The sequence below is a fragment of the Pan troglodytes genome, chromosome 1 (genome assembly GCF_028858775.2).
Source record: "Pan troglodytes isolate AG18354 chromosome 1, NHGRI_mPanTro3-v2.0_pri, whole genome shotgun sequence".
NCBI classification, from domain to species: Eukaryota; Metazoa; Chordata; class Mammalia; order Primates; family Hominidae; genus Pan; species Pan troglodytes.
The window spans coordinates 82158079-82177520 of record NC_072398.2 but is presented as its reverse complement, the minus strand read 5'-3'; the positions used below and the strand labels follow the sequence as shown (position 1 = coordinate 82177520).

At 41.3% G+C, this 19442-nt stretch overlaps 1 protein-coding gene across 7 annotated transcripts in view; it reads right to left on the bottom strand.

Annotated features, from left to right (window-relative positions):
* ILDR2 (immunoglobulin like domain containing receptor 2) overlaps nucleotides 1–19442 on the bottom strand; it is a 59126-nt gene that overhangs the window by 28050 nt on the left and 11634 nt on the right. For all 7 annotated transcript variants that reach the window (XM_054655352.2, XM_054655387.2, XM_513968.9 and 4 more), the window contains exons 2-3: nucleotides 13444–13776; nucleotides 12408–12527 (exon numbers count right to left, since the gene is read on the bottom strand). In XM_054655352.2, coding sequence (XP_054511327.1) covers nucleotides 12408–12527; nucleotides 13444–13776 — 453 coding nt within the window. The remainder of the gene's footprint in view (nucleotides 1–12407; nucleotides 12528–13443; nucleotides 13777–19442) is intronic.

Here is a 19442-nt window from a genome sequence, read left to right as displayed (position 1 = left end):
AGAAATTTATATTTAGCTAGGTGGAGACACAGGGGACAAGATGTGTTCCCTTGAGACACTTGAGAGGCTCACAGTCTAGCCCGCACAGAACTCAGCTTTAGTTATCTGCTTCTGTGCCACAAGAACTATTAAATCTTCCCGCCAAATTAGTTTTCATCAGCCCTCTTTGCATTTTTGACATCAGGTTCTGCCTGGTCATGGGGCCTTTCCCTAGAGACCTAGTCCTTGCCTGGTTTCCCACTTCTACTCAGAACATTATCTTTGCACATTTCACAACCAATTATGTCCTAGTGGCATTTCCCCAAGTTTTTTTACACCTTTTTCTTGGTAGGTTAGCCCCCTCAAAGCAAACTTGATTTACTTTCTTTGCTCAGATAAGCATTTCAGTTGCTTTGTTCAATTCCTTACCACAAAGACCACAAGACTGAGATATGTTCTGACACAGCCCTGTAAGAATGCTGCACTAAGAAGGTGCTTCCTCCTCCATGCTCCCTAGGACCACTGCACATGCCTTCACTAAAGCAGTTATCTCGTGGCTGCAATGTGCCTTTACTTTTACGAGTGCCTCCACTACCAAGATGGAAACCCCTCCAGAGCAGGGACTATGCTCTACGCTTGGCATCTCCAGAAGCCCAGCGTGAGGAGGCACCTCACCCACCCATCAGGAACTTGAAGTGTTTCCAAAAGCAAATCCCCTTGTTCAGTATGCAGGGTTTCTAGCTGGACTTATGATTTGCTGCGCATTATAGTGACTTTATCAACCTCAGGTGGAAGTAGGCTTTTAATGAAAATATGAAAGAACTATTCATTTATTCATGCAGCATTATTCTATATACTGCACAATGTTTAACACTTCTGAACTCAGGGAAGAATGCCAGGAGCATTCTCCAGTCATTGGAATATCCCCAAATGCCATCTTGCTATCTAAGGAGACAAAAGCACCACCCTATCCCACACCAAAAAGTTGAATAGACCAAACGAATCAGGCATACTAATACTTTGTACATGCACACACACAAGTGCCAGTTTCATATCATACTGTCACAAACTCTAGAGCTAAACACATTCACACGCTTTGGATGAAATGATCAGGGTAGAAATATGCATTGTGAATAAAATAACTTACCTATCTTACCTATAAAATTCCCCATTTCAGTTGTTTTCTGCCACTGCCACTTTTGAAGTTATCCTAGGGTATTTTTGAGGAAGTCATTACAGAGATAAAATACACATAAAACTTTCAGCCAAAAAGACTGTTTTGGTCTCTACTCTTCAAACTTAAATCCAAGCTCTAATCATTTCCAAGCCTTCAAAGTTACAATGGAAGGTAAAGAAGTTCAGGATTTAGGACAAACCTGTTTTCAGAACCTGCTTACTCAATCACTTGATAACACATTGTTTAATGCATTGGAACTTAGGAAAAGGAAGTATAACATTTCCTTTATCTTTATGACACCACTGCTGACAGCAGAGTTACCTCCATTTCTTTAAACTTATTAAGTTGGAGTCCTTCTAGGGTTTGCCAACACACTATACAGATGAACTTTCTGTTTAGGACAGTGAGGAATGCCTTTCTTCCCCAGCTCCGTGTGGTTCCCCTCTTCTCCCTTATGTTTAATGCACATCTCAGCTTCATCCCACTTTCAAGCTTTCCTCAGATGCCCTAGATCCATTTTCAGGGATGTACTGTATCCACCCCCTGTTCTGTCAGCTCCTAACCCTCCAAAATGTTTCACTCCTATGTCTTTGAGGAGAACAGATGCCTTTCTCTGGCCCTTTTAAGTGTAAAGATGTTTCTATGGCTATGCTTTTAAGTGTTAAGTTGTTTCTATGGCTATTTGGAATCCCAAATAGATTGGAAATTTCCCAAGGGCACACACATCCCAGTTTTTATTCTATATTCCCATGGTAACCATGCATTTAATAAATATAGTTTATGACTATCACAAATGTGGATATAGCCCCCTTTTCTTTTATATATATTTATAAACTATGTTCTTAAGCATTTCATATGTTTACTTTTTCTTTCTGTGTCCTTTACAGTTTAGTTCACTTTAAATTATAGTCTTAAAGGAGAATAATTCTGAAACCGAATTCTATCCATAAAATAACTAGTATTGGACCATCTACAATTAACTGTTAATAAATGCTTTGAGGTTGGTTTTTTGTTTTTTGTTTTTGTTTTTGGCAGTAGTTATAAGCTTGGCCTAAGGAGCTGACTTCTATTCCCACAGAATCCTAGAATCAGATTTTATAACTAGAAAGGATCTTAGAGGTCATCTAGTCCATATTCTACCCTATGTTTCAGGGATCTGAGGCTCTGAGAGGTTAAGAATCTTACCCCAAGTCACACAATTCACTAATGATCAAGCCAAGAATACAACCAGGTGTACTCACCCCAATTCCAGTTTTTTTCCCAATATCTCACCACCCCAAAACTTTGCTTATCTTTCATCTAGAAATGTGCACCAACTGCTTTCTAGTCTCCTAATATTTGTAGTGAATGACCCTGAAATGTGTTCATGTTTTTGGCACTACTGCTCTACTTATGTAATTAAAATACAATTTTTGGATGTAGGAAATGTTGGAGATAACTGAAATTTTCAGCACCTTTTAAAGTTGCAACCGGAAAAAATGATCACTGAATACATCATAACACAGTATGGGCTAATTGAAAGGCATTCACCATGCTGCTACAAACTAATAAACAACAAAAATGATTGCAAAGTAATCTGACTTCACAAAGTGCTATAGTGATTCAACCTCCACCCCCAGAGAGCGAATAAATACAAAATATTATTAGAAATATAACATGGTCGACTTGGCCTGAAGTGAAATGCAGAAGACTGCTAGATTGACTTTAAAATGCCGTGGAGGAGCGTGGGATGTCATGGAACGGGGAAAGTGAGTTTCTTGGAGCCCAGTGTGGTGTCTTGAAGTCACCGTGCTCCATCCATCAGACTGCCGCAGATACAAAGATAGCAAGAATGGCCACTTTCTTTAACCAAAAAAGGCCCTGGCGGTCTCAGGCAGACACAGAGGGGCACACACTTGGTAGGTCTCAAACTGTCAGAGTTCCTGCCCTTTCCTCCGTGGCCAGCCCCCTTAGTGTGAAGGGGTTGGCCATGGGGCCTTTCCCAGACCCTCTCATGGGAAGCCAATTCAGCAAAGTCGGAGGCACAGCCCCCGTGTGAACGCAAACCTGCACGCCTGAATAGCGGCAGCTGGCTTTGGAGAAAAATGGGACAACTGTCTCCTGCCCGGCTTTCAAGAGCTGCCATTCTTTCTTTCCAGGGGCTGAGCCGATTTCTCGGTGCCACCCACTCTCGCGCCTGCCCCCCGCCCCCGTTTCCTCCCCCGCTTGGGCCGGCGCGGGTCCACCCGACTACAATGCAGCGCGCGGCTGACCCAGCTGCTCCGGCTCCTGCCCGGGGTAACCACGGTAACCGCGGGCCGCCAGGAATGCGCGCTAATTGAAGGCCGAGTTTCCTCCCACAGTGATGAGCAACAAGTGAAGCAAAAATAGTGAGGCGGAATAAAGGCTGCGAGGAGGGGGCGGCGGGCGCGACCGGGGTGGCTGGGGGCTTAGGGAAGGGGAAATAGCGCCTGCAAGACCGCATTTGTTCTCTTAACACAGGGCAGTGAACGGCCGCGAACGACGTCATTTATGGTTCAAAAATCTTAGGGCAAATTTTTCAGAAAACAACTATTACGTCAAACCCCCACCTCTTTGCTGGACCCCTTTGCTCGATTCAGGTACCTAGATGAATGGAGATGTACGTGCACATACATAGGTCCCCAGGAACGAAATGCCAGCTAGCAGCAGGGTTCAGCAGGTGGAGGTGAGCCGACACTAATTTCCCCCCCAACCCTCTGGATCTTCTGTTCTCTTCAATCTATGGGAGACCCTTCAAGGTGGTCAGCAGCTAAAGATGGGTGACCATCATACCAGTTGGCCTAGACAGTTCCAGTTTATGCCTGTTGTCTTGCCAGAAATTATTAAAAGTCCCCCCTTTTCACTCTCAAGAGTATCCTAGTTTGGATGATAAGTTGTAAAGTCACCCTATCTAAAGTCTTCCCAAGCTCACCCAGATCCTAATCCAAGTCCAGTGTTCTTCAGATCCCTCCAGACTTCATCAAATGGCCTGGCCTGTGTGACCTAATCCTTGTATTTAGGTTAGGCAGTAAACACCCTGCAATTAACTAAGGGTCATCCACTGAGAAATGGGGGCTTCCAACAGCAACCAAAAGATAGCATGCTGGGACAGAATGCTTTCAAACCCACTAGCAGGAAGATTTCCACTGGGCTGATTAGGGTCACCACTGGCAAAACACAGTACAGATGTCATTGAGAAAATGTGAATCTATTAGCAATAGGATTGCCAATTCACAGACGGCCATTAAAGCCTCTGCCCGTGGAATGGGCTAAAGGAAAATCAGCTCTTTAGCAGGAGTCTCCAAATGTAGAATTCCCTAAAGAGGGTTCCCTCAGATTAGGGATGAAACACTGGCGATGTGGTGTGGGGAGTGGTAAGGGGTGGGAGAAGGGAGCTAACATTTACTAAGTTCTTTGTGCATTTAATCTTCACAATAGGTCTTCCGTGTAAATTTTATTACCCCTCCCCATTTATTCAGCTAAGGAAACCCATGCTCATAGACGTTGACTTGTCCAAGTTCATATTGCTGCACTGAGTCCAGGGCTGTCTGACCCTGAAGCCTCTGCTGTTCACAGTGGACTTTATCCAATATCCAGAGAGACCTTTGGTCAAGATCAGTTTCACAGCCTCAGCACTATTTCTATCTGGAGCCAGATAATTCCTTTGGGGAATGGGAGAGCTGCCTTGCATATTGTAGAATGCTTAGCAGCCTCCCTAGTCTCTACCCACTAGATGCCACAGCATCCCACAAGTTGTGACAACCAAAAACTATCTCCAAACATTGCCAAATATCTCCTGGAAAGGCAACAATTGCCCCTTCTTGAGAATCAATGGCCTACATATTTAATATCCAAATACAGCTTTAATATTTTCTTGTATTGTTCTCTAACTGCTTCAGAAATATATCTTTTATCTTCACCAAAAGACAGTAATTTTTATAGAGACAAGACACTGTCATTTATTTTGTATCCTCACTGTGCTAGGGATATAATATGCAAAAAATAATCATTTTTTAAAATCATAATTTAAATACAAATCATACTTGAAGCAAAACTGACTCCACTCCATGGTGCCTATCAAAGAGCAAGGTTGAGATTATGGAGTAGAAAGGTCTGAAGGCCAAAGGAAGATTCTTGCAAAGAATGAAAGGCATGATCCCACATCTTTGAAGGAACCACAAGCCCTACTCCACTCTTCATTCAGTAGAATGAATGTTATTGGCAGTCATTAACCAGAATCAGATTCTAGCTGACACTTGGCTAACTTTTCTGGCTCTTCCCTCTCCTCCATCCCTTCAGTGCATTTTTTTCTGGTTCTTTTTAAAAACAAGACCAGCAGAGGCATCTAGGTAAGCTCAGGGCAGAGCAGGCCAAAGCTAGGAGAGAGTGCTGGGAGAAAAGGCAGTGGGGCTGAGGCCTGAAAAGCCACTCCTCATTTGTTTTCTGTCTCTCATGGAAAACTATGGAGTTATTTCAGCTGTTCTGGAAACCTGAAGGCACAGGTGTCTGCTGATGATAGAAAGGATGATTCTGCTTTCTTTGGGGAATCAACTCTACTGACGCATAATCTGAAGCATATCTGATGCATAATTGAGTTTACAAATGAAAATGTAGGTACAGCTCAAGTCAAAAGATGTTCCAAAGAAGTAGCCTCCAAATTTATGGCGAAAGTGTGGCTCTGTAATTAATTCCTTTTCTCCCTTCTGCCAGGAGTAAACTTTTTCTTCCTTCTCCCTCATTCTTTTTCCCTCTTCCTCTGTTTGCAAATCTTAGAAAGAAACAGCAGCAGCCACTCTCAGAGATCAAAGTTTTAGCAGGCAACAAAGACCTCCAAGGAGGCTGTTGCCATGGGAACTCTGGGAGCTGAGGCCCTTTTAATCGTCAAATCTCCTTGGTTAGCAGCACCAGGCTGGGGCTGGCAAAGAGAAGGAGAAGGAGAAAGGGGAAACATTGGCAACAAGTAGCCTTTCTGAAGAGACTGAACTAAAGTCACAGGGGTAGGGGGTGGACAGGATTCAAACTGAGGCAGCAGTAACACAGGGGTAGGTGCGGGGGCATTTCTGCATAGCCTTAAGACACATGCTCCCATTAAACATCCCTAAAGTCAACTGCAAATTCTGAGACGTCCCCTCCCAAGAATTCACTGATTTTATACTATATGGCTTTTTAATACTAGTGGATGGAGAAGTTTATTTTAAAGCAGAATAACAATTTCAGGCACAGTATTGTGAATAATTTGATCTAAAATACACACACACACACACACACACACACACGCCTGCCCATTCCTTTACCACTTATCTATGTAATATAACTGTACTTCTGGTTAAATCACAGGAGGAGATAGAAGAAAAAAATAGGAGCGTGACAGGAAAACAAAGGCAATTCTGTGGGCTTACATTCATGGGGAAGAATCAATCCCAAATGAGTGCCTTACTCACAAGGACCTGCTGGGAGCATACCTATTTCTGGCCTCCTGGATTAGCATTGCATTTGGACCATAAAGAAGCACAAATGGATGAATTCCCCAAAATGTTCATGTTTGTTATTTGCCTGCCTGACATTGTTTTCTTCATTTGGAAACAAATTGCCAGAGTTTCCTTTAGGAAGTTACTCTTTTTCACTTTTCCCTTCAGTTCATAGGTTCAGTTGGGGTTGGGTGGTATACTACAGTCCTCTCACACACAGGCCACCCCCAACAACAGGACTTTTACTGAAACTATGGGGAAAGAGGCACTTTATCCTCTTGAGATGGAAGGTGCTAAAGACCATGGAAGGGTGGATCTGCTGGGGGCCATCATCTCTGCCCCATGCAGAGAGATCCTGACTGGAAATGATGCTAACACAGAGAGTGCAGAGCCAGGAGATGGAGATGAGGAGACAGAGATTCTTTAACACATAATCTGAAAACCAGGACTTAGCCATGCTTGAAGCTAGGAATACCCCCAGATTTATCTGTTACGTAAATCAAATTATCTGTTACCAGAGTTCCCCTAAGCCAGTTTGAGCCTCTATCCCTTACAATAAAAGAGTTCTGAAAAATACAACAGTTACCTTTGGATAGTGAGATCTTTAGGAGATACTTTCTTTTGTACTTTTCTGTTTTGTTTGAAATTTTTACAATAAGCATGTATCTTTTTTTCTAAAACAGAAACAATATTAAAACAACACAAAACAGCAGTATTTGAGGTATCACCCTCAACAGGGAATTAATTCTGCCATCTATGGATCTTTTAAATAAAGCCAGAATCATAGAAAGTATTCCAAAAAACCATCTTGTTTATCGTAATATCCCCGACAAGAGAACCTGTTCCATATTAAAAGTTCATCAGAGGAGTTTCTTATAATTTCCCTCAACCATCCATAGTTTCCAAAAATTGTTATTTACCATTAGGAATGTCTTCCTTAGGATGAATCTAAACACCCCTTCCCTCATATCCTCTTATTCTATTCTTGGCCCACAGGCAGGGGTGTTCATCCAGTCACATTTCCTCCCAGGCCTTTTTCCCCTTTTTCTAATTAAAGGCCTTTAAAAAATAAGCTACCACATAGGACATCAGAAAGAAGGGGTCAAGCCCTCAGATTGTACATCGAAAGACATAAGAACAAGGAGAGCTGCTTTTAGATTTTAAAATAACTTCCCTGTTTGAGCCTTCCTGAAATGGTGAAGTCCTTTGCCTGCCAGCTGGAGATGCCCCAGGGAACTTTATTCCTGTCCAAACAGTGGCGTGGTTCCAGATTATAAACAGCCTGTCCTTACCATGGATCCTAGACAAATTCCTAATCTTGGATGGCAGATTTCTAGACACTCCCATCTTCTGTGACTGCTGGTATGGCCCTGTGATCCCAAATGACTGTCTAAATATTTCTAAGGTACCTGTCACTGTCATCTTAAAGCACCAAAACACTATGCATTTCCATCTTCACAATGACTTTACCTTCTGAATCATCAAAAAGACATTAAAGGGTGTTCAGTATAGTTTTTGTGTTTAATGTTGAATCAGTGGTTGTCCTCCCATTTCTGTGAATCACATATCTTTGGATATTTCTGAAACCACTGAAAGAGCCATCCATAGCGATTTGTGGATGGTCAGACGTATAGGGTGGAAGGAGGGGTGAGTCATGCTCAGTGGGAAGGAATGCAATCTAGACAATAACAACTATGCCTTTGAAGTTAGAGCTTCGGTCAATGGTTGTGGGCAGTTTGACTAAGAAATAAAGTGAAATACTGAAGCAAACCTGGAACAAGTAACAAACATTACCCACGGCCTCAAGCAGTAACCACATTTTTTTTTTAACATAGCTTATTCTATAGCTTCTTCATACAGACAGGTCATGTGGTATTGTGGAAAGAGATAAGGCTAGGAATCAAAACACTTGAGTTTGATCGATGACACTTTTTTAACTAGGATATTAGGCATAAAACACAGACATCACTTTTTTCATTTGGAAAATAATACCTGCCCTCCTACCTTACAAGATTATTACAGAACAATTTTATAAACTACAACTTATTTTCAGTGTACATTAGTATTAGTGCTAGATGTAGTAATGGCATCCTCTGGTAGACACATATTGTTTTTTTGGCATCCCAAATCTATTCTTCTTTTATGTAACAGTGTCTTAATTTACTTTGGAGAATTAATTCTTCTCTGTGTCTTGATAAAGTAACTATGAAGAGCCCCTGGTCTCAAAAGGCTAAGCAGGGGACAACTGACCAAAGTGAGTCAACAGGAACTTCACCTACCCTGCTTGCTAATAATTGTTCTGACCCTAAGATCTAATCCGATTCCTCTGTTAAGATTTCTTCACTGGTTCCCCTAACTCTTCAGAATCTAGTCCAAACTTCTTAGTCTTGCATATAAGATACTTCACAATCTTGCTCCATCAACTTTTCCATCCTTACCTTTCTGAGTATAATGAAGAAACCAAATTCTTCTTAACTTTGCCTCTAATTTACATCTTTAACCCATCTTTTCTTACTAATTAATCTTCTGTAATTTCAACCTGTTTTCTGCTCCCCATTTTGTGATCATCTCCAAGAAAAGCTACAGCAGTTGACTCTTTCAAGCCACCATCAATAGTTTTTTTCTTCACTCTTGAGGGATTAGTCCTCTTAGCCCTGACCTACTGCAAAAGACCACAGTTTATTCTTCTGGGTTCCTTGTGAATGAACATCAATCACCCTGCATGTTCTTGTAACCAATCTGTTACTCTGTTTTTCTCTGTCATGAGGATTGATTTCCTGGGAGATCATTTTCTTATTCATCAAGGGAGTCACATCAACCATGTTCATCTACTTTTTAAACCAAGAACTTTACAATAGAAATAAAGCTCAAAAGTAACTTAACTGAATACCTTTTCCTGTGCATAAGTACCTCCAGGGACATAGAACTCATTTCTGAGAATACTTATTCCATCTTTAGATGTCTCCAGTTGTTAATGTTAGATGTCGCCAGCTCTTCTTTTACAGTGAGATAGACTCCCTCCCTTTGTTACTTCCACTCCTGATTCCATTTTATCTAGCCAGACAGAGTATGTTTCCATTCTCTCTTCTATATAATTTCACTTCAAATATTTGGAGACACTTCTCATGCTCACTGTTCCAAGTCCACTTTTGCTAGACCAAATCCTCCAATCATTCCTCATATAAAATTCAATGACTGAGCCAGTGGTTCATGAACATTATAATTAGCAAACTGTGGGTCCCAGTTATCTTCTCACAGAGGTCTTCATCTCCTTAGAAATAAACTCAGAAATCAGCTTGCTCTCCTGGTCTCACATAAAAAGAATACTTAACAAATAGGCCAGCAGGATGAAATAATCCCAAAATAAGAAATTTTACAACTGTGATGGCATTTTGAAATATTGTATAAAGGGATGTGAAGACAAAAAAGACTCAGAATTTTGTATTTGGAAAGTAAATACAGTGCTTTATGGACTCAGAAAAATTTTTGTAGATTTCTAACTAACCCCTTTAAATAAGTAACACAGCTAGTGTTGCCCTAAAAAGTTTCCATGACAAATTTATCATGCTTTGAATATCTCTAATGTTGAACAAAAGAGAACAATGTGTTTCTTCCCTACCAAGAGCCCTAGCATGTCTCTGTTTCATAGACAGGCTGCTTCTACTGCAACGAGTTTGGATTTGCAGCCTTGGTAAGTTTTCCTTTATGATTCCTTTAGAGTAATACTGATTTTTTTTCTTCATCTTTCCTCCCATAATTGGCGACTACTGTCATCTGAACTTCTGTTTTACTCACCTCTCTGCTGCTGGCCCTTTTTTTCCTTGAGAATAGCATTTTTGCCCAAGTTGCTTTGCATGTTTTGATCCAGAGGAATGCCCTTCATACACTTCAACACATCCTCAGATGACAAAGCTTTCACTCTATTTATTTCCCCATGTTTGCAGAACAACTGGGACCAAATTATTTAAAGTGGTTTTTACCTGGCCTCCTTTTCCTGCACAGGCAACTACTTCTCTGCAAATGGCTGCCCTGGCCAAATAACTATGTTCACAATTAGCTAATTGTGGGCTCAATGAGCCACTTGTTCCTTCAAACTTGGCTATTAGGGTTGTGATTAAGCAAAAATGTGTCTTTTTATTCCTTTTTGATTTATAGAGTCACAGCAGATCCCAGATCTGATCTCCCTGTGTTCTTTACAATGTCAATATAAGCCTTTTACTTTTTCATTTCCTGCTGAATATCAGTCATATTTCCATTCTTTTACAAGTCACAAGTTACACTTTATATATTGGACCCAAAGACTTTGTTTGAATTAAGTCAACCTTCTAATAAGGCAGACCATTATCACCTTAATCCAATTTACAAAATATTATGAGGCTGGGTGGGCGAGGTGGCTCACACCTGTAATCCCAGCACTTTTGGGAGGCCAGGGTGGGCAGATCACTTGAGGACAGGAGTTGGATACCAGCCTGGCCAACATAGCAAAACCCTGTCTGTACTAAAAAATACAAAAACTTATCAGGGCATGGTGGTACACGCCTGTAGTCCCAGCTACTTGGAGGCACGAGAGTCACTTGAACCTGAGAGGCAGAGGTTGCAATGAGCTGAGATTGAGCCACTGCAATCCATCCTGGGCGACAGAGTGAGACTCTGTCTCAAAAATAAAATCAAATAAAATAATTTTTAAAAATAAAACAATAAAAAACATAATGCTAAGGCATCAGAATAGTTGTTTTGCCAAAGTCACACAATCATGATAAAGACTAAAACTAAAAATCCTAAATAACAACTGCCACTTTCTCCCTAGGGATTGAGTTTCTACAATTTTTATATAGGGTACAAATCTACCTTCAACCTCATTTACTTTTAATAGGAGGCACCCTTACAAATTACTCCAAATTGCTATCACCTGGTTTCTTGGAAGCTATAAAAATGTAATTTCTTTTGAAAATGGCTTTAAGTGTATATCCTGAACTACCTTTTTCCCTACAATTATGCAGTTTCTTTTCTTATTTCTGTATGTTCTAATTTTCTTGTTCAAACAACATTAATAGAGCACAAAATATGTGCTCAATTTTCAGTTTCATACAGAGGTCAGCTCCCACTGACATTCCTCCAATCCACAAAAAAGGAAAGTAGCCAAAAATAATGAGTTTTCACTTATGAGGAGATTAATATTAATAAGGATTAGATGTATTTGCTTTGAGCATAACTTGGACACTTTCAGGTTTCAAGATATCTGGCTTCCAATTAAACACTAGTACATCTCCCAAGCAGCTCTTTTTATTGGGCATCTTTTATTACCAAACTCTCTAGTTTACAGCTGTCTTTTCTTATGATTGTTTTAAGTGGAGATAATCCAGTGGGAAAAGATTCCTGATGTCTCCGGAGGTTCTGACACATCAGTGAATTCTTATCTGTGTAATCTCTACCTTGCTTCAAAGGCCTCTAGCATTTTCTTCAAAATTAGCATATAACAAGACAAAGAGAGAAATCAAGGTTAAAGGTGAAAGTAGAAAGGAGAGAAAAAAATGAAGAAAGCAGAAGAAATATTCAGGACAATGATAAAAGGTGGGGGCGGGGGGTCATAGCTTTCAAGAAGTAAGACATAATAAGTACAGCTACTGCTCATAAAGAGCATATTCTAAAAGGGAGTGTGCATGAAAGATAAGACTGTGTATGCAACCTGCTAATGCACACAGGGGAGAAGTGAGAAGAGGGATAGGATACAGTGCAAGTGCAAGCGGTCTAAGATGAAAATGTCACCTGTTGTTTTCACTTACCCAACACCAGCAGTTCCACTGAGTCCTCATTTTTCCCCTCCAGGTCATCTGGGGTGGTGATAATACAGTAATAGAGTCCGCTGTCTCCCCACATAAGCTTTCCAATTTGAAGATCTGCATCTGTTATCACAAAAAGAAGGACTCAGTCCTAAAACTCTGTCCTCTGAAAGAAAAACACTAAACAATGGGGGTTAGGAAGGGAGAAACCTTCTGGGGTATCTGCAGTATTTTCTTTCTTTATCTGGATGGTGGTTGAAAGATGTGTGCTTTGCTTAAAACAAACAAACAAGACCAACAGAACCATAACAGAAACTAGCATCTCTAAGGAAGGACAACTAGAGCCTGTCAGAAACCAGTCTAGTTCTAGTGCAGTTTCAGGAGTAGGAGATGGCTTTGAACCAGGCCTGCAGAGGCCCCTAAGAGCCAGGAAAATGCCAGAATTATTCTGAACTCATGGAAATAAGCTAAAATCACAGGAGTTCTTCAAAATTCAAATAATCGAATAGATCATATCGGACTCTTGGGACCTTTTGAGGTCCAGAGCTTTAGAGAGCAAGAGAAAGGGTGGAATTGATGCAAAGCCACCTGGGGCTTGGGCCAAGCATCTACCTGGCTCTGTTATTTGTATGCATACGTCCCTTCTCCCAGCAAAAAAGTCTGCTTTCCACATTTGGGAAAGGACCCTAAAGGCTGATGTCAAGGTATAGGATGTTTGGCTGAAGAAGTTTTTCCCCTAAAACCCGTGTCAATTCAGCTCTAAAAACAAGCTCCTGAGGCTTGATGCTGGGCTCTGTAAAGACTCTTTCCAAAGTTCATCTGTATGTCTTCAGGAGATTTTACACGATCCACCCTTTTCCCCCTCACCATCCCGTTAGGGCAATGATAGGTCTCTTGATGCTCCCATTTCCAATAAAATAAAAGTCTTGAGGGTCTGAAAGGGTGAGAGGCTAGAATATCACCATATTGACATAAGGGAAGGGAAGAATGAAACTAACCTCCCTCCCATTTCCTAGACTCAAAATAGGGGCATTATTACCATGAACAATCGTGATCTCTCTGCCCCTGTAGAAATCTCCCAGGGTGACAGTCGAGCCCTGTTTTGAAGCTACTACTCGAACAGTCCTCCTGCTGTCCAAACAATCCAAGTAGGGGTCCCATTCCAGGTTTCTCTTGCTGAGAGATTGGGCCCGGGTAGAGGACATGCCCAAGGATTCTCCCATGCGATCCTGGCAGTAGGACTTGAACTTCCACTGCACAACTGCAGGCTGATGGGAGGATGTTGAGAAGTGGCAGCGAAGCACAGTGGGCTGGAAGAGCATGGCCACCTTCTTCTTGTCGGGCACTGTGACCTGAAGGCCTTCGACCATGGCTGCAAAACAGAATAAACATGTCCGAACAGTGTCCATATCCTGGACCTCACCTTCCATCACATGATCACACCTTTCCATTTCAATTCCCTAACTTGTGTCCCCTCAACCTCATTTTCACAATTATAATTAATGGCATTAATATCCATCTGGTTGCTTTGTGCAGAAATATGCCCTCTAATACAGTTTGGATTTGTGTCCCTGCCCAAATCTCATATCAAATTGGAAGAGTGGCCTGATGGGAGGTCACTGGATTATGGGGGTGGGTTTCCCCTGTGCTGTTCTCGTGGTAGGGAGTGAGTTCTCACGAGATCTGATGGTTTAAAAGTGTGTGGTACTTCCCCCTTCACTCTCTTTCTCTCCTGCTGCCATGTGAAGAAGGTGCTTGTTTCCCCTTTGCCTTCCACCATGATTGTAAGTTTCCTGAGTCTTCTCAGTCATGCCTCCTGTTAAACCTGTGGAACTGTCAGTCAATTAAACCTCCTTTCTTCACAAATTACCCAGTCTCAGACAGTTCTTTATAGCAGTGTGAGAGCGGACCAATACAACCTCACTCCCTATATCCAGTCACGCATTAAGTCACATCAACTTAATCTCTTAACATCTTTAATATTTCTTCCCTCCTCTTTAACCCCATTACTATTGCCTTTCCTTAGACTCTCTTCATTTCCTCCTCGTAATATTACAATAATCTTTTGTTTGGTCTCCCTGCCTTTAATCTGTCAACATCCAGTACACTCTTCTTGCTACAGTTCAGATGATCTTTCTAAACTGATTGTTACGGCTCTCTTTCTTAAGACCCTTCACTCATCCTCCATAGCCCTCAGGATAAAACCCAAAGTCCTTGGCAAGGTACTCCGTCATCTAGTTCCTCTTACCTCCTCAGCCTCACCTCTCACCTCTTGAAACACCTCTCTTTGAGCACCAAGCTCCAAGAATATCAAACAACTAATAGCTTCCCCAGTGGGATATCCTGTTTCATGCCTCCAGGTCTTTGCACATGATGTCTCCTGTTTCTGGGATGCTTTTTCCTCACTTCTTTGCTTGGGCAACTTTTTGCATCTTTTAAAACCCAGTTCAAGGGCTTCTTGTAAAGCCTTCTCTGACCAATAAGTTTATCACTTCCTCCTTTGTGCTATCAGTACACCCAGCATTTTCTTCTAAACATTTACTCTCATAGTCTTCCGAGTACTTCTTTTCATGCCTGTCAGGCCTGTCAGACTCGTCAGGTGTGGAAGGTATCTTCCCTTGCTGCCCTGGCTTGTGAAGCCCATAGGTACTCAACAAATATTTGATAAATAATGACAATGAAGCCAGGAAGTATCACTTCAGGAGGAAGTGACTTCCCTTCCAGTGGTGACCCAGCAAAGGGGACAGAGATGAAGAGGAAAATAAGTCTTTGAGAGAAATGGAGGATTTCAGATCAAATGCAGTAGACTAAGTTCAAAGCTTTGAAGGATAATCAAAAGAAGGAAAAAAAGTGGGGGCTAAAAAGCAGATGAGAAGTTTAAGTGGTAAAAAGATCCAACCTGATGCTTGGTGACCAAGAAAGAATGAGAAATTTCAGTGAATGAGAGACGAGAGGAGTGTTTGAGAAGCAAAGGTCCCACATGAACTCAATGATAAGATCTAGAAATTCCAAGCAAAGGGAACATAACTTTCTCAGTTGAATGGGACAGTCAAGAGTTTCTAGCTTGATGTGAGGTTAGAAGCAGAAATAGAAATATGATGAGAGGCAGAAAAAACGAATATGAAGATATGATAAAGAAGTTCCAAATTGAATCCAGGAGACTGCTAAGTCAGCTTCAAGTAGCTTGGGGCAGAGACATGCAAAAAAGGACTACTTTCCATGGAGTCCTGTCCTTTATTAGTGCCAGTGTTCACAATGACATCCTGCAAAGCCAATTCACTCCCACAGCTAAAGCATAAACTTATTTATGAATATGCCTCTTTACTGAAGGACCCTCCACAAGGGCAAGATACATATTTGTACTCATATCTTCTGACATCCAGACCAATGTCTCTATTCGATGAAAGGAACAATGAAAAAGTAGGTCCTAATTCCTGTTGGGGAAAAGGGTTTCTGCATTCTGTAACATCTGGAAGTGAATACAACAGAGTATTTGAGATTTATCAAATCTCAAAGCATTTTGGACCTACCCTGTGCTCAATAGCTACCTACAGAATAAATGAAGAAATGTATGAGCAAGTGAATGGCTATTAATATGGGAATTTCTAGGACTTTGCAGATGAAACTAGTTAAATGAGTCAGAATTGTAGTAAAATATTGTTGGCATCAAATAGGAATGGCTTTGAATCTCATCTGACCATACGCTAATGATGGTTTCTTAAGCAATCTGAGACTCATTTTCCTCACCTATAGAATGAGCACCATAATGCTTACTCTCAGAGTTGTTAACAAACATTCTTTCATTGGGCACCTTCAGAGAGGAGACTCAGTAGAAGAGCACTGTGACCGGTAAAGAGTAGGTCTCAAATGCTAATTCTCCCTCACCTTGCCAAACTTTCCCCTCACCTCCCATCCTGAATCTTGATAACCATACATCACCACCAGGCTTGATTACATCCAGATTATGTAGATCAGCCCCATCAAAAGGCAAACAATTCCATCTGGAAGCTCATTGAAGAACCCTAGTTCCCATGCTTCCCTTCACCACCACTAAATGTTGATGTGGCTAATTCCATTCTCCCTCACTTATGAAGCTAGATTAGGAAAATAAATTTCTTTATAGTTTCTCCTTAAATTCTAGCGCATTAATTTTTTAACCTTGTAATTATTCTTCAAATAGTTACACCTCAATTTTTCAGGTAATAAGAATGGGACAAGAGAGGTGAAATGACTTCAATTAGCAGTGGTTGAGGCTGGATAACCACTCACAGGCACCATTCCCATACAAGGCTGTGTGCTTGACCACACCCCTTTTCTGCTCCACTGCTATTCTGGCTTGGGAAATCACATTTCTTAGCCTATCTTTTTTTCTTCTTTCCAACTTTTGTTTTAGGTTCAAGGAGTACATGTGCAGGTCTGTTACATGGGTAAATTGTGTGTTGCAGGGGTTTGGTGTACAGACCATTTCATCACCCAGGTGGGTGCTCTACAAAAGTGTAGTGAGATTTATTTATTTTTTTAGAGAGGAAGTTTGGGGTTTTGTTCATTAGATAATTACTAAGAATAACCTCCTTCCAAGCTCTGTTCTCTGTTAATGAGATTAGCCACTTGAGCAAGCCACTGGACTCTCTTAATCAATTATTAATAGAGGTTGGTCAATTCTCAGCTTCTATGACATAAACATAAACTTATGCTCCAAAAAAATAAAAATAAAAAATACATTCTCAGAAACATCTGCCTTTTTATAGCATGATACTTAAAGGCATGGATTTTGCAGTCAGTCCTAAGTAAGAATCCAGGCTCTACATGACCTCAAGCAAACTACTCAACTCTGATGAGTTTCAGTTTCCTCACTGGCAAAACCAGAATAATAGTAACTACCTTATGGAGTTGTTTGAGGGTTAAGTAAGATTGTATCCTAAGTATTTAGAATAATACCTGGTATACAGTGAGCATTCAATAAATGTAGTTGCTAATGTTGCTGAGGCTATCAAGAGCAGTCTGCTGACTTCTGTGAAGCTACAAACCTAGAGCTACGCAAGTACAGAGATCAAGGTGTCAGATGCCGAGTGTGTACAGGGCAAAAACTGCACAAGAATGCTAGAATACATCATTAGGAGTTCAATAGTGACAGTGCCTGGGTATGCTCCTCACTGCACATCACTTATGCACCTCCTGGAACTCAGAAGTAGAGAGTAACCCTGCACGTGTGTGCACACATGCATACACATGTATACATGTACAGGCACAATGGGACTCTAAGCTAAAGGTAGATCTGGAGAAGACAGGACTAGAATTCCAAGTAAATGTGAGTTTATTGGATCTTTGAGAACCACAGAGTGAAGTGTTGGAGATAAAAGTAAAAATGCCAATCCCTGCTTCCGCACTACAGGTTTCAAACTGTTAGATGAATGCCATCCAGTCCCCAAACTGCCCTGACCAAGTTTATCGGGACCCCCATTCCCACTGGAGGGTAGGGTCTAGAATTGCTCTTCTGGCCCTAACCCTGGATCCCTGGTGTCTAGGTTTCCTATACCACTGGGCAGCATCTCTTTCTCTCAACCTGTGTTTACCTTATTTAGAGACTGTTTTTCCACCTTGGTATCCTGATTTGCAATCCAGTTGCTCCACTGGGTCTGAGAACCCTTGCCCTGAACTCTGGCCTGCTTGTCTGGGGCCCTAATACCAGCCCCTTCTCCTGAGGGTTGGGTATTGTTTCCTATACCTTCATGCATGGCTGATCCAAATCTGAAACTGTGATGCTGCCATCCATCCAACTTCAAAAAATACCTCTCATGGGACCCACATAGATCAGGCCCCTCAGAACTAGTAGCTAATTTGGGTGGGGACTAGGATTGCCAGTCTCCTGTGGACACTGAAGTTTGACCTGGAGATACCCTCTCTCTGGCTCCCATTCCCAAGAGGTCTGCCCTGGGAGTAGGGGAGTATCCTGAGCTGGGGTCGTACCTCTTAGAGTTTTGTTTTTGTTTTTCAATTTTCCTACTTGTCAGATGCCAAAAACCAGGTACCAAGAACAAGTACTTCTTATGCTGGAGTCTATACAGGCTAACAAGAATATGTAACTATACATTTGAATTCCAGATAAATTAAACATTTTCAGCCTCTTTGTAGTGATAAGCTGTGCATTTGATCTAAGAAATCTGATTTACTCCCAAGGTTCCAACTACCAGTTATGTCTCACACCCCCAACTCCCTTAAGCCTCATCTGCATATTTAACAAACACTTTAAATTAAACATGTCTAAACCTCATTCATCATCTCCTCTTTTCCCACCCTAGCTCTTTTTTTATAAACTCATCCTTTCTCTATCCCTTGCTCTTTTGCCAAAATACCACTTAATCTATTGCCCTAGATAGAAATCTTAGTTTTGATAATTTCCTCTCTGTCCCTGACCACATTCAGTTGGTCGCTAAGTCTAAATATCTCTCAAATTTTATCTTTCTCTATTCCCACTGTCACTCCCTTAAATCAAGTTTCTATTTCTGCTACTAGAAAATAGCTGTAAAATGCTTACTGTGTGTCAGGGATTGTGCTAAGCACTTTTCATGTAGTATCCTAATGAATTCTCTCAAAATCCTATAAAGTAGGCATTGTTATTACACCTGTTTTATAGACGAAGAGACTGATGCTCAGATAATGTATGTATGTATGTATCTTGCCTAACATCTCAAGGTTAGCAGGTGACAGTTTAGGTTTGAACCTAGACTGACTGGCTCCAAAGATCTTCACCATCATTTTACACAGGTCCTCACCACCACCTGGGTTTGAGAATAGCCAACTAAATGGTCTTCCTACTTCCAACCCAATCCACTCTCCATATTTTTCTAGAATACCGTTTTTAAAACACACATCAATCATGTCAGTTCCTGCTTTAAGGCCTCCATCGATTCCCCATTCCCTCCAGGACAAAATTGAAATACCCCAACAAGGCATATAAGACTTTCTCCTTGACATGGCCCCCAGTATGCTCCAGCCATACTGAAATATTTCCAACCCTTTGACTATAAGTATGTTATC